The sequence below is a fragment of the Sipha flava genome, unplaced genomic scaffold (genome assembly GCF_003268045.1).
Source record: "Sipha flava isolate LNK unplaced genomic scaffold, YSA_version1 101_pilon_pilon, whole genome shotgun sequence".
NCBI classification, from domain to species: Eukaryota; Metazoa; Arthropoda; class Insecta; order Hemiptera; family Aphididae; genus Sipha; species Sipha flava.
Window position 1 is genome coordinate 935,476 of NW_020271715.1, and position 16,415 is coordinate 951,890.

Consider the following 16,415-nt stretch of genomic DNA (forward strand, 5'->3'; position numbering starts at 1 on the left):
TTTATACTGGGGAGAGGGGGATTAGAGAATTTGCAAAACTATTTGCGTGAGTTTTCACGATATTTTCTCCGGATTGTCTTGTTTACTATGTGTTCTTCGTTATAACAAAGTACCTATCATTGTTGTCAGTTTACGAATCAAAATTTAATATGAAAAATAGAATATTACCAAAGAACTTAACACTATTTGTGCTAAGCGCATAAACGATATATTTACAAGACGAAGAAATATTAATCAATGCAATCGGGAGGGGAAAATATAAACGTAATGCATGTGTAATGAATTCTCTCCAACACTGTTAATGTCGCAAAAACATTCAAAACGTTAACCTCACCCAGTACCACTACATTGCACACATTTATATTTTTTATCTGAAAATCAACGACTTTTTGTGCTCAACCACACATATTTATATATTTTTTAAAATTAATTTTCAGTCATAGATTGCAAAACAAATTATTAAATATTCGACAACAATATAAATTTAAATAATTTTAAACAATGTAAATAGATAGTGTGGATTATATGGTATTGGAATACATCAAGTAATTTATAAGTTTATGGAAATCTAAAGTAAAACGGATTTAAAAATAAACTAAATAAAAATCAATCTAATGAATTATGAAAGAAAGGACAGTGTACATGTGAAGAATGTACATACTTATAAAGTGTATGGAATGAATATAAAAATAAAACTATCGACCACACAACTCATACGAGAAACGTTGGAAATAAATTCTGCCGTACAAGTTTAATAAATAAAATTCTTTAATTAAATTAAATTTATTAAATATAAATTTCTCCAGGCGATACTTCGTTAAAACCTTCGTGGTATACCATAGTGCCAACCGAATATGTTTCGAATATCTGTACACGCGAACGAGTTTTCTCTTTTGCAAATTTTCGTCAGAAGTAGCTAAAATGTAATAACGCGTAATCCAGTTGTTTTTGTTTTCTTGCTGTTTTTAATTGTAAAAAATGTAAACATAAACGAAAGGTAAAGAAAACACGCCTGGAGAATATCCTAACCACGTCCTCCGATCCCCGCGGGGCCCCGGTTGAAAATACATTGTTATACATATTGTTTTTAATACAATATATTTTCGCGACCGATCCAAAACGGTTCTCGTCTCCGCGTTCATCTCGGTAACGATCAGCTCAGTTGACACGCGGTACAGCTGACGCGTTGCGATATTCCGTTTTTTTTTTTTTAACGTGTTTCTTTATTTATTTAGTTTATTTTTTAATTTTTTTTTTTTGTTCTCGGTCGTCTTCGTGCAGCAAACTGGACTCGTCGACGGTGGACCTGAGGCGCGACCATCGATCGAAAAACGGTCTACGGAGGATACTCGGTAAATTCAAATTCTGGCGGTTCTTACAATTTAAGAACCACAAACCATAGTACACGATGTTACGCACGTAGTCACGCGCGATCACGTAGAGCGCACTCACTATTATTTTATTTATACATTTATTTTTATTTTTTGTTCTCGACCCAGCGCGTTTATCTGCTGGTACCCAACGACGTTGCATATTATTTACATGCATGTACGTGCGTGTAATAATATTGTGTAAAACGAATAAGATAATAAGACGACACGACGTGAAACGTCTGCTTTTTTTTTCAGTCCCATTCCCTGAACGATATCGCGCGTGACTAAGAATGCGGTTAAATGAATAATATGAATATAATATTAGGTTTCTATCCCTTTTTTTTTATATACATAACAAAATAAATAGTACATTTTAATTTCAATGTCGACATATGCGAATAATATATAACATTTTAACACTATATTGTGTATAAACTCCCGTATATAATGTAGTTTTGTCTTTCAAAACGTCAGTTAAATGATCCTGAAACAAAAAAAAAAAAAAAATCACAAATAGTTAATAATCCTGTGTAATGTTAATTAAATTATTAATTAAAATAAGCGTGGTACAACAAAACGTAAATGTTAAAAAAAAATATTTCACTTGACGCATAAAATAGAGGCCAAAAAACACGGTTAAATGTAAACGTTAATTATCATATAGTGTGTACAAATTAAATAAAAATATTTTAGAATGTAATTTGTATGTATTTGTAGTGTGTTTACTTAAGGCTTCCACTTTTTTAAACCCCATTTCTGTGATTTACATTTGTATGTGTACGTAGCGTATAGAATACATTATATAATACTATGTATCTAAACTATAAATAGATTTAAGGATGTAATTTTATTCATTCACGAATTAAGTCTGATATAATGTTTATTCATTTCTTTACTAGTCAAACGACCAATTTTTTATGTGTAGACGTAATGTACTATTTATTATAATAATAGAGCCTATATTATAATTATTGTAAAACCTATTTTATGTATACATGTATATTATTATGATAATATTTCCATTCAATAAATCTCTTAGTGTTTCGTATTACGATTTTATTGCAATGCGACGTATTTAATATTATCATATTTGTACCCTCAGATTGTAATATTAGTTCGTAAATCAACGAAATGTGTATCGCACATATTATTGATAGTATCATTATTGCAATTATTACACACACCCGGTTTCGCACGGAACATTCTTGGCTGTGACATTGGTTTTATTACTTTACACTATTTAAAGCCAAGTTCGGTATAACTATTGGTGGTTATAAAACAAATAAAATGAAAGTTCAAATGAATCAGTATAGTAATTTTGGTGATACCTCTGCATTATCGTATTTGCTGGTTCCAATATTTTTCTAAAATCCCTTCTTATTACACGTTTTATATATTGGAGAGACCACCATGTCAAATTTCAAGTTCATATAGTTTTGAGATGTGGCGATGATCAATAAGTGAGTTATGTTGGTGAGTTATACCTGACGTTGCCCATTAAGAAAATTTTGAGTGTTCAATTCTTTTTGGGTGTTACCGTTGAACCTATACCTTCTTATTTTGGATTATTATTTTTTTATTCATTAATTTTATTGAGAAAAGTCTGACAGTTCGAGGTTCCGAATAAATGCTATTTATTAAAGTGTATGTGGATGATCATTGAAAAAGCGAGTCGCATTGGAAACTGCAAAAGTTTGAATTCCAATGGCTTATCTGTTGGAGTCATTGGGATGCGTGGTAATAGTACATGTTCACCTTTAAATTTTCCGTTTAAAATTATGATTTCGATTATTAAAATCAACATATTAAACAAATCAAATATTTCCTTGGTAACCAAAAATTGAAAAATGTATGCATCCAATCCAAAATAGTGTCGACCCTTAAATATGCGATTTTCGAAAAATCCTTTCTTATTGTTCGGCGAAAATATGAAAAGAACCTATATTCCAAATTTCAAGTCCATACGTTGCGTAGTTTTTGAGATACAGCGATCAGTCAGTCAGTGGTATTTGGATTTTATATGTATAGATAAATATACATGTATGTGTTTGTATGTATATTAGGTGGTATGCGCGTACGAAGTTGTTTAATTTTGTCACTAAATTATTCGCATCATTTTAGCATTGCAGTAAAAACACTATTGTACTACCGGAACATTACGAATTTGTACGTATATAACGATATTTTTTTACGCACGCGAATCAACCAAATATGAATATATTGTAGATATCAATCAAAGTATGAGTGAACTGTAGATGTATTCGTGTTCGTCGGACGACTTCGGAAAAATAATCTTTTTCGGCGGTCATCCAATTAAAATGTGATACGCGATCCTGTTGAGAAATCAATAGTGCACACCGCACTCGAATCGTCACCGAAACACGGTGAGTACTCTTATGAATGTATTTCGCGAAAATACGAAAACATGATTATATATAATGGTAATTAGACGAGAAAACGTTATCCAGCAATAACGGAGCGAGAAACGAAACTCGAATTTCGCTAAACGTAGCCTTTAGGACTATCGTTAAAAGAACCACTCTGTACGCACCGATTTGGTGTATAAAGCGACGGTGTACGTATAGATCTTTGCACAGTGCGGGCAACCATCGTAGACATAAAATGATCGGTGCACTCGATCACATAAGTCCGCATTGGAAATACGCGTCAGGGGCGGGTTTAAGGGGGTGGCCCCCCGTTGGGACTAAGCTAACTATTTTACAAAGACAAGTCTTATGATATATTGATAAATTAATAATTATTATAAAATATTGTCAATCGTCATTGATGAATATGGTACCTATTTTATATATATTTTTTTATAAATAAATAGCTCATTTTTTTTATTAATTATATATGTATACCTATATTTTTAAAATGGTTTCGAATTAAAACCGATACCAATAATGTAACTATTTAAAATTTGCCACTATTGTGAAAATAATGACTTACTTATGAAGGACTCAAAAAAGATATTCTGTGATTTAAAATTGTATGTAGATTTAAAAAACAACCAACTAAATCCTTGATCCTCCATTATCCCCCCTCCCCTTGGTAAATGATAAACCTCCCCCTGATACGATACAGACACGCCTTATATGATGGGCACATGGGCGAAAAGCGTTAGACCGCGTCGCGCGCACATCACGTCCACGTGCGGTGCGAGCACTGCCGAACACGTTTACGCGCACCTAACGTTAACGCACCGCCACTGCAGACTCGAAAACGATAATATATTTAAGTCGGACCGTTTTCGGGCCGTCAAAACGTCCTTTGCGCACGTCCGTACTCGGTTACGCGTAGTGCAGGTACCGCGGTGTCCTGTATAATTCATATTCATACGTGTACACAGCCAACACTTTATCCTCGTCTTATTCGTGTGAGTGTGTGCTTGTATGCGTATGTGCGTGCGTGCGTGTGTGTGTGTGTGTGTGTTTGCACAGTGAAGACGTGGTAAGATATCTTGTTGGCTAAACGGAGGCGACCGGAAAGAGGTCGGTTTAATATTGATGTTTATAGAGACGGGATATTACACCCGCGACGCGCACGTGTTCAACCCCGTCTCGGTCGTGCGTCATGTATTATGCACACAGTCTCTTGTGAAAACATCCCGTCCGAACTTACCTCTGTTTTTGGAAGGGCGGCACGTCTCGTATCGCCTCCAGAAATTGGTCCTGTCGATGGCCGAACAGTCCTCCTTACCGTTGAAGTGAGTCCTCGCGTAATCGTCGCAGTCCGTCACTCCATCGTTGTTGCAATCCTGCGGACGAGAAACGTTAAGTTAAAACCGTCGCGATCGATGAAAACACCTGACGTTTCCTATGATTGATCACGTTTCATTATTATTTTGCCCATGTTTCTTACACTCGTTCACGATACGCTTTCATGTTCAGTGCTGGATGCCGCATTTTTACCCGAAAGCCGTAGGGATCCGTCAAAATAAAAAATAAATACGTATAAAAATATTCCTACGTATCTTATATATTTTATATTATTTCAAATTCTACAGAAGACTTTTTCAAGATTGGAGTTTTTAGGGTTTTAATACGTTTTCGAAAATATCATTACAATATTTCGATCTATTATAATAACATTTTTCGTTTGCACAAAACAAGCCGCGGGTTACCGTTATGGTACGTCATAATCGATTATTGTTATCACGAATAACAATCATCGATTACTATAGTATTTAGAGAATATCAGTACTTTGAACGCCGCTGCCGTAATACCGAGGACTAAGACAGCTATTAGTATTATTTACATCGATAGGAAATATATGTTAGATCGTATTATTATTTTTATTTATTTTTTTAATGAGCACTTACATATATGTAGGTTGTACGCAGTAGCGTAGATACAATTCTTTTCTGGGGGGGGGGGGGGGGGGGGGGTGTTTAAGAGTAAGTTTTTAAGTGTTCGTAGTATATCTTAAAACGAGATCATATATAATATTACATTTAAAATAGTGTTATTATGTCCCGTATTAATGAAAATTATTTTGTTATTCAATTTTTAATATATACCTAATCATAGTAAAATCAAAATATTTTACTATAATATATAAATATTAATAAATAATAATCAAATATCATTAAAAAAAAAATCTGTGGGGGGGTGGAAACCCCTTACACCCTCCCCGTAACTACGCCACTGGTTGTACGGTAGCTCACAATCTAATAAACTAAAACGAATTTAAATTAATATGAAAATACTTCCGAAAAACCATATGATTTAGTGATAGATACTGGAATTTCAAGACAATAACAATATCATCCGACCAGCTAACGTAAACTTACCGTTAACTTATGTACCGTAAGCTCGTTCCACAAGTTGTAAATATCAAAAAGTAATAATATCTGTATACTGGTATTTTTATTTTTATCAAACTCCGGTATCGAAATATCAAACTATACCAACCTCTAGACTAACTATAAATATATATGCATATGGATATATATATCTATGAAATACATTAGCATCTATTTTAAATTAATTGACACAGTTCATATTTTCACATAATATACATCTATGAATCTTGTAATTTAATATTGCCAACAAGCGGTAATGACAAACGATCACAAGTACATAATATTATGTGGAATAAGTCACCCTGTATCAGTGGTCTTCAACCTTTTTAATTCGCAACCCACTTTTCTTACCATTCAATTTTTGCGATCCATATTAGTTTCGTTAGTCATGCAAACCAAGTAAAAAGATAAAATTGCTTTATATATATGCACTGTAAAAATGAATTTTAAACTGAATAAATAAAAATTTATATTTTTCTTAGTATCTAGTTTATATTTAATTTTTTTTTATAAGTAATAATACAAAAAAAAATTCTTATAATGATACAGAAAAAAAAAGTAATGCCATAATTAACCTTGAATGATTTCACAAAAAATACTCTATCACAGTTCTTTTTACACTGTGTAATATATAGATAAGGTGATTGAGTTTTATCAATGATGTCAGGTTATGGCTATAATTTACTTCATAGATCATTTATATCTTCTAAAAAATAGCACAGTTTCAAATTTAATGGAAAATTATTTTATCCGATGTCATATACATAATATAATATAAGATTGTATTATTATAATACAAATGATTTTTTTTTTAAATTTTAATCTAAAGACTTATCACTACCCAATCTTATAGTTTACGCAACCCAAAATTGGGTCGCAATCTCCCGGTTGAAGATCATTGCTCTACATAACAGTCATAACTAATTTAGTAAAATATTATATGTTCGAAAGCTGGATTTAAGTATATTTATTGGAAATTCAGTTTTAAAATTCGTAAATTGCTTCTCACTTTCAAAGCCAATACTGAAATCACTTGAGTCAGCTCATAAAATTTATAGCATGTAAACATTAGAAACTGTCTCCAAATGCCTATATTAGATTGAGAATGTATATTATCCTTGATAACTCCTGTATCGTTGTAATTGACTGAGACGAATAATGATTTGAAAGTATTTCACAGTTTGTAAATTAGTTTTTAAATAGGTTTTATTAATTACATTTTTACGTTCTTATTATGTACCGTGAGTAAACAAATAATGAACATAATATTTATGTTCTGTGCGATAAAAAAATTATTGCACTGTTGTTTTTCATTTCCATTACAACGCCGGGACGGTGTATTTAATTTTTGTAATATTTTGAATTTCTTTTGCAAAATTAATATTGACCATTCGACAGTTTAATAGTTTGGTTATCACGGTCTTGATGACGTATATTATTTATAGATCTTGTGGTGTAAAATATCGTTGTTCCACTTTAAATCGAACCATTTCTCTTGGTAAAACTTTAAACCGTGCCACGTGTGATTTTAATCAGTGATTAAATTATTAATAGTCACCATATTTTTAACATCTAGACCGGAGAATATAAGAATTGTAATTCACAAGAAACAATGATGTACCCATATAAAAGGGACGTACGTTCTGCGCATGTCGTGGTTCTAATATGAAAAACAACCGCGTACCTAATTATTACTAATTAGGTATTCGCAAGAAAACACGATATTATACGCTTACGGCAGCATAAAAAAATCACAGCAGCATTCGTTCGCTGTAGGTCCCCGCGCCACATTCTAGTTATACGTAGAGAACGGAAAAAAAATGTTCAACGCAGTTATGAACTCCGAAACAATCTCCGTACCGATCGTTAAAATCATACTAAATTCGAATCGGACGAAACCGTTTGAAACATTATTTTCGATTGAGAACATCGGCGTGTTCATTGTTTTCCGCGATCCGTGCGCACGAGGAAATGACGTTGCGACCGATAAAATTCGATTCGTGACGCGTTCGATCGCAAAACGGTACGTTGGGCATACGTCCGAATGATAATTATTCGATATCCGGATTAGGTTATCGTTGATGTTTACTCGGCTGTTCGTCAAGGACACTAGTCGTCCAACTCTTCTGCTCGTCCGCGCGGCGCTAGCGTAGCACAGCTAACACGTTTCACCGCGCGCTATCCGCAATCGAAGATCTCGAGATTCGTGATGGGAACAACACGGGATCGAACCGTTTCGATAGTCAAACGATCCGGTGGATCAAAACATTCGAACGGACAAGATCGATCGCTCGGTGTAGGGATTGAGTATAAAATTCACAATATTTTTTTATTTTTCATACGTTGAAGTTCAATAAAATCTTCTACGCAAAAGAAACAAAATAATTGACGATTTTTGCGGTTTGTGCGGCCGACGTTACGAAATTAAAATGCAAATAATGTTTAAGATCTAACGTAACGCGTTATGAAATATTACGATCCCTAACGCATGTTGCTTATGAAGTACTTAATGGTGTTACGAAAAAGCGTTATTTATATGTTCGTGATGGTAATTTACAAATAATGTTATAAAATATTCGTTTATAAAACGATAAGCAACACGGTTCGGACAACAATGTGTACGATAAAACATAGTAGTGTTACATAACATTTGGAAATACACCGTAGATAAGAATGTTTACCGATTCGAGTTTTCGTCATCAGAGTAACCGATAATATTACTACGATTCACCGATTCCGCTAGAGTCTTTCCGTTCGTTTACTTTCCAGATAACCGAGTTGTTTTCCCTCGGTTGTACCATCCCCACTCCCATTCGAAAGTGCTGCGCACCGGAGTTGGCTTAACGACGGTTAGTTATTATCGTCCGCGTTCCGTGCCGAGCGTGTTCAAACGCGATCGATCATATAAACAGGACAACGGGCTCGACGGATCGCGCTAAACAGTTATAAACAAACGTCTGGCTAATAATTACAATTATTATTGTAATTATTGTTTCGCTATTGTTCCGCTACCGTTGCGGTTTGTGCGGCGTGTGAACGTAAAAAGTTAACGCGCGACAGGCGCGCAAGAAGGAGGGAGGAACCCGGTCCGACCTTCCGCCCCTCCCGCCGCGTTCGCAACAATGTCATTATTGTTGTTGTTGTTCTCGGTAACAGCGTTCACGCACAATTCTTGCCGTCCGCCCGCCCACGTTGTGCCCGCCCGGCTACTCACCCTTCCGTATTTGGCCATGTAGTTCTCCACGGCCTTCTGGGCGCACGCCGGGTCCACCGCGCAGTCCACGAACGCCTGGTCCCTGTCCGGGTCGTCGTCCGGCAGCACCACCTGTCCGGCGTCCCTCCAGTACTCGCGGTACAAGTAGTACGGGCCGCAGTAGCCGCGCGAACAGCCGATGGTCGCGTTGCACGCGGTGGACGCGTGGCACAGGCACCGCAAGCAGCCGGTGCTCAGGTTGGACACGTACCGGCCTGCAAACGACACGCGAGCATCGCGGTGTTGGCGGCGACCACGCGAGACAACGATCCAATTATTACCATCATCAGATCAACCATCGTTTATATTTTTATTTATAGTTAATAAAATGTGCAATTGTTGTGTTACGAAATCCGGCCGCCGCGTCCGCCGTCGTGCCGCGGGGGCCGGCTCGCCGCGGTGGTGGGGGGCGGGTGGCCGCGGCGGTCCGTCCCGTCGGCGGCGCGCGGCGGACGTTTCGGCTGCTTACCGGCCGTCGTGGCCGCGGTCATCCACGAGGTGATCAACAGGAACGCGACGACGGCGAACGCCGGGAACAACCGTTGTCTGGACGTGATGCGCGTCATCATTGTACTGCGCTACGGCCGCGACTACACCGGTGCGCGTTGCGCGTGCGAATATATTGTTCGTAACGGTTATCGTTAACCATTATTATTATTATTATTATTATTATTATTATTATTATTATTATTTTCTTCTCTCGGCGGCGGTGCAACGTGTGCGCCGAGTACGGCGCGTGAAAACCGGTCAACGGGCGACGGCCCGCGTCCGTTTCCCCGTCGGTCGACCGCGGCACGAGTGGCGTACGTGGCGGTGTACGCGTCGGTGCGTTCCGTTTCTCGTGGGCAGCGCGCGCGGACTCGTTGTTCGTCCGTTCGTTTCCGTCGTTCTTATCCGAACGGCTTTTCTCACCGAGAACGTGCACAGTGTTTCACGGCTACCTACGTTGTTTTCCACTGCATTTACCCCGGACGGTATTTTGCGATTTTCCGATTTCGTAGCAGCGGTCAACACGTGCCGGTAACCACAGTGCGATAACCTTGTCGGTAAAAATATAGGCCTCGGAAAAACGAATGCGTCTGACGATTATTTTGTTAACGGTGTTCCAGATGTTTTATCGCGGACACTGATTTTGTAAACCGAGTGTTTATACTTCGAAAACAATTCTCCTGAGCCCCGTGGGTGGTTTTTGCACTCCAAACTATTTATAGTTAGACCGCGACTGTAAAACGCAATGTTTATGATAACAGTTTACCGATGGCAGGAGGTCAGATAGTTCATCGATAGCCGTGAAGCGGGCTTCAAAAGCAGTTAGTAGTTTACAATTTCAATTTCAACCTCGAGCGATAATTTAAACTACAGATATCCATTAAGAGATTTTATATGTATTAGACGATAGTATATTATGGTTAGACGATAGTAGATTGAAAATTTCAGCCATGAAATCTGTTCGATTGTTTCACGTATTGTAGACGGACTGGGCATCGAGGGGCCCGGAGGAGGAGTCAACTGGACTTATGATTATTACATTTTAATTAGTAAATAATTTTAATTAATTGTACTCAATTCATCCAAATTCGGATATTCTAATGATAAATAATTGTTGTTTTACCGTTATATTTTAATATTACGTTTGTTTACGGGTAATTAATATGACACTATCGAAAGCCCAGGAAGCAATCGCTCCCCTTTGCCCCTTGGTCAGTCCGCCCCTGGTTTCAGTTCATCCGATAATTGAATAAGAAAAATTTCGTAGACATTTAAGTTGTTTAATATGTAGTAATTATGATGTATTTTTTTAGTTTATTTCACAAATCGTTCGGGATAATATTTATTTCCTACAGGCTAAGATATATGAAGTATAAAAAAATGTAAGCTCAAGTCATTAAGTCCCGGGTCCGAATCAACTACAGTACACGTATTCTACTGATTAACAATTATCCAAGTCAACCATTCGTAATATGTTGACACGGGCTAATGCGCAAGATATTAAGAACGATTGTACATTAAAACAGTAACTACGGATACCCATTAGTCCGAAGTGTTAAGCAAAAAGTAAATTACTGAATCTATTAGCTATTACGGGCTTGTAATGTAACAACATTTAATGTTGAAACGTAGGGAACTAGATGGAAATACGAATCAATTAATATGTAACTCGGTCGGTATTCTTTCCGCTTTACCTTTAAACTCGAACAATAAAATACGATATTTCCAACACACCATCGTTGTGTTTGGTCTTGATTGCCTTCATTTTTTCCATCAACCCGTCCGCTTTCGAACGCACCGCACACGCGTACCTATTACGCGTATAATTTTGTATACTGTTATGCGTTTTAATTATAAAAACCGTGTGTGCACTGCCGCCAATTGTCGTTGCACTGCACAGAGTATTGTTGTATCCGATTGTCTATCCGCTCACGTTTTGTTTCCGTTACGATTGTGCGTTATAATTTAGTGCGCGCATAGATACGGTGCGTACAATCCAAGGGCGTACCCAAGCGTGGGGGTTCGGACCCGAACCCCCCCATTGAAATTTCTACATGCTCAATGGTTTAATTGTAAATAGTAGTATAATAATAGTATACGAGTATAGTGTATTTTAATTTCCCATTATATTCAATATACAAAGTTTATAATTATATAATATACCTATAATGTATAAACCATACTATAGTTTATTAACAGTAATTTGTTGGTATTGAGTTAAATTATAACTAAAATTAGTAAACAGATATAATAAAAATGTTAGTTAACCATTTTCTTCACATTAAAAAACAGATAGCTTAAAAATATAATTGTATTTGTGTTGTGTTTTTGGAAAATAGGAATATTGTACCGGGGAGGGGGGATAAAAATATCCTAGGAAAATCATACCTCACTGGAGGTACAATATTCCTAGTAAATTCTTACCGGGAGATAAGATTATCCTAAGATATTCTTACCGGGAGGTAAAAATATCCTAGGATAATCGTACCCACTGAAAGGGGTATAATTAACCTAGAATAATCTTACGGGGGGTAACGATAACCTAGGATAATTGTACCGGTGGTAAAATATGCCTAGTAAAATCTTACCCTTTCTCCCCTCCCCCAATATTATTTTATTGGGTATGATTTGCCTGTTACACATTTTATTCATAACATATTTTATTATAGAAATAGTCCAGTAGACATATATAAATATTAAATAGTCAAGTACCACATTATATATCCTTTGTTCATAAATACAGGATTATACTTACTATAGGAATTATGTAAATAATGTGATCAGTTGAGACAATTTTTATTGCCTTTGTCAAATAGTTTTGGGACATTCTGTAAATAAAATGTAGATAAGTACCTACTGTGTTTTGTTAGTAATTTTTAGATAGCAGTGGCAATTTAATTCTGTCCATAGTAGCCCCTCCCGAAAATATTTTCTGTATACGCCACTGCAATACAGATAGTATCCCAAATTCGGCGCAATTGACGAAAACCGTCGCGTTCGCAGTTAGGAAACGGGCACGGATCAGGAGTGATGGAGAGGGAGCAGGTGAGCGGAGGACTAAAATCAGATTAACCTATTCCGTATAGAATGACGGGAAATCGAATTCGGGTACAAGTGCAATCGATACAAAAGCTGCGGTGGTAGGTTAGGTGATTATTAACTTTTATTTATTATTACTAAGATTACGGCGAGTCATTTCTTTCGGGCTACTCTATAACTATTTAACTATTATCACTAGGGCTAGGGACTTCATTCCCTAAAAAACCTTAAAATATGTATGCATTTATGCCTTTAAAAATTACCAAATATGCTATTAAAATATGCACTAAAAAAAATAAATAACAGTATTTAATAAAAACCTTTTTATTATTTTAATATGAATACATAATTAATAAAATTTTAATTTATAGTAAAAAATCTTGTCATAATAAATAATTGATTTTCTTCTAACACCCAAGTTCTAGTCTAAAATAAAAAAAAATACTTTTTAAATTGAATATGTTTGTAAATTGTTTTAATTAATATTGTATTTATTACCTTGAGCATTACATTGAACTATGAGATATTTTTTCAAGTTGGAAAATTCGAATGACCTGTTATCAGCCAAAATATTTTTATACTTTGAAAAGGAATGTTCCACGTCAACAGAACTGATTGGTGCAAACTTAAAAAACGGAATATCACCACTACTAATATCTGTTGGCAATCCGTCCATAGATTCATTTTGTCCACTTATAATGTCTGATATTTTTTGTAGTTGTACAAATCCAACATTTTCTTCCATAACTTTTTGGAATTTTTCATAAATTGCCTTAGCTTGAGCGCATCCACCAACTTTTGCTGAATGTATAGATTCTTTTGTAGTTTTAATTATTTTAATGGATTCAGTAAGTGACATGCCTTTGGTTTCAAGTCGAGTGATAGATGTAAAAATAAATCCATAATTTGACATGATAAAAGCTAAATTTGCTTCCAAATTATTTGATTTTAAAATTTGCTTACATTTTTTTATGGATTCTGCATCGTTTTCATCAAGCATATCAATAACTTGTTTAATAATTTCAAAATATTTACAATAATATAAAGCAGCATCAATCCATGTACCCCACCTGGTTAAAATTGGTTGCGGAGGTAATGGAATATCAGATGCAACAGATTTTAATGTTTGAATACGTGACGGTGCCTTAAGAAAAGTTTTTTTCACAATAGATACGAGTTGATCGACGTTTTTATACTGGTTTCTTATTTCTTCAGCAACACGATGAAGCCCGTGTGCCAAGCAGGTTACATGAATTATTTTAGTGTACAAATTTTGAATCGTTTTGCCGGCCTTAATCATGTAAGGCGCGGCATCGGTTACAAATAAAAGCACTTCATTGTATTTCACACCTTGTGGCCAGAGCAAGTTCATTGATTGGTCAAAAAGCTTAAAAATGGTCGAATGGTTTGATTTTTCTAACTTTTCCGAATTCAACAAAAAAATACTACCCGGATCGTCTACTGTAAGAGTTCCAATTATAACGTTGGCAATAAAGCGTCCTTCTGCGTCAGTGGTTTCGTCTATCGAGACCCAAATTTTTTTTTTCCATCAACACAATTTTTAATTTTTTCAATTGTTTCTAAAAATAAATCGTCGACATAACCTTTACGGAGAGTGGCTTCTTTCGGTATTTCTTTTTTAGTGTATAGCTCCAAAAATTCTCGAAATTGTTTATTTTCCAGTTTATACAATGGTATATTGGCCGATAACATCGCTTTACATAAGTCTCTATTAAAATCGTTTTTCTTGGAGAAAGACGTGGATACAAGTTGCTGAGTTTTAGTTGGTTTCAATTGTAGTCGATTTAAACCCTGGATGTGTTTTGCTGTTTTAATATGTTGAATAACAGTAAATCTTTTCTCAACACTAACTTTTATGTCACATATTTTACAAAATAAAACAGAGTTATCTGCCAAAAATATTGTTTCACCGAATTCTTTAATAAAATTGTTTAGCCGATCATAAGTTTTAGGCTTTGGTCTAGGCATTTTAATTATTTTATTAAGAATTCACGCAATAGTACGATACTTTTTAAAAAGAAAATATCACGGCACGAAAACACGATACGAAGAACGCACAACAACAACTGTCAACTAATCAAAAATAAAAATATCACAGAACGTCCTGTCTACGGGATTATAAATATATGTCATAATTTCATAGAATGTTATTTTGGTAATATTATCGGCTATCTTCTATCGGAATCACTTGTGAAGTATACCATTATGGCCATAGTCCATAAATAACAATGGGAGCGTTCGGCGAGAAAAACAACAATACTAATTATATATATATATATAAATATAAAACCATAAAATTAATATTTCTGGTCTAGGAAATCGATCTAAATTTAAAATTGTTTGTATAAAATATTTATTTAATTATAAAACTACCATTTTCATATTAAAAATGCTCAAATATGCACTTATAATTAAAAAATGGTCAAATATGCAAAATATGCAACTATAAATTTTAAATATGAACTCGTATTACCATAAAATAAATTTCTATATTACTTAGCTATGTTTTTAATGATTTTTGAAAATAATGCATACTCCTAGAAGTCCCTAGCCCTAATTATCACGTTTTCTGACTTTGATCGACTAATCCGCTTTATAGCCGCAAAAGTTTATCGAATCTTTGTACAGTTTTGATGAAAGTCAATCGGTTAAAAGCTAATGTTATTTCCATCGACACTTGTAGGTACTTGCAATACATCTTTGAGTGCCAGTATCCCATATGAAATAATCTCACGATTGAATAAATTACGTACATGGTAGATTAATTGATACTGCATCAATAATTTCTATTCTGCGATAGTATCCCCCATGCTATATATATTATTTTTATCATATCCTAACATACATTTTCGTGGCCCTGCCAAATAAGCCTACGTGTTCAATCGTCAGTGTTCATTGTTTTCATACAGGTGGGATAATACAAGGATTCTTATCATTCCGATAGAACAAAAAATCTTCGCAAGAAACGCAAATTCCGATGTAAATACGATTAGAGAAAAGAAAAAACAAGATGAATAATAATAATAGTAATAATAAAAATAATCGTTTTTGCGGTATGCATTAACGGCCACTCGGGTAGATGTTATATCGTATACAAGACAACAATAAACATAATAATTGATAACAATACAATAATAAAATGCTTTTAATTATTATACCTATAGGTGTGCGATTTTCAACGAAAAACTTAAAGCGACGAAGGACACATGAGTAAAAGAAAACACGCAATTCAATAGAATCGATCATCATTATTTTCCTCCGACCTTACTTCGGTAATGTATTGATATTTCGATGTTTGTCAACTACAACAAAAATAATATCATATTATTGTAATATTTCTGAATAACATAGACGATAAACGTATAGTTTTATCCGAGCTATTCCTCTCGTTCTTCATAACACGTTATTATACGTTCTGCGAACTTAACGCGA

General features: G+C 35.2%; 2 protein-coding genes across 2 annotated transcripts in view; one reads left to right on the top strand and one right to left on the bottom strand.

Annotated features, from left to right (window-relative positions):
* Window positions 1–1,887, top strand: part of LOC112681124 (AT-rich interactive domain-containing protein 4B) — a 61,550-nt gene extending 59,663 nt beyond the window's left edge. The window contains exon 4 of the mRNA XM_025551395.1: window positions 1,282–1,887. Coding sequence (XP_025407180.1) covers window positions 1,282–1,402 — 121 coding nt within the window. The 3' untranslated portion in view covers window positions 1,403–1,887. The remainder of the gene's footprint in view (window positions 1–1,281) is intronic.
* Window positions 1,734–10,052, bottom strand: LOC112681133 (lysozyme-like). The gene is made up of 4 exons (XM_025551402.1): window positions 9,904–10,052; window positions 9,396–9,649; window positions 4,998–5,133; window positions 1,734–1,857 (listed from the first exon to the last, which is right to left on the bottom strand). The coding sequence occupies exons 1-4, from the start codon at window positions 10,001–10,003 to the stop codon at window positions 1,844–1,846; spliced, it is 504 nt and encodes a 167-aa protein (XP_025407187.1). The 5' UTR covers window positions 10,004–10,052; the 3' UTR covers window positions 1,734–1,843.
* Window positions 10,053–16,415: the final 6,363 nt, after the last annotated feature.

Bases quoted from the DNA above. Each gene is read 5' to 3' on its own strand.
- LOC112681133 (XM_025551402.1), bottom strand. From the start codon at position 10,003: ATGATGACGCGCATCACGTCCAGACAACGGTTGTTCCCGGCGTTCGCC. The intron at 9,650-9,903 runs GTAAGCAGCCGA...TGTCGTTTGCAG, and splicing joins GACCGCGGCCACGACGGCCG to GCCGGTACGTGTCCAACCTG. The intron at 5,134-9,395 runs GTGAGTAGCCGG...TCTCGTCCGCAG, and splicing joins ACATGGCCAAATACGGAAGG to GATTGCAACAACGATGGAGT.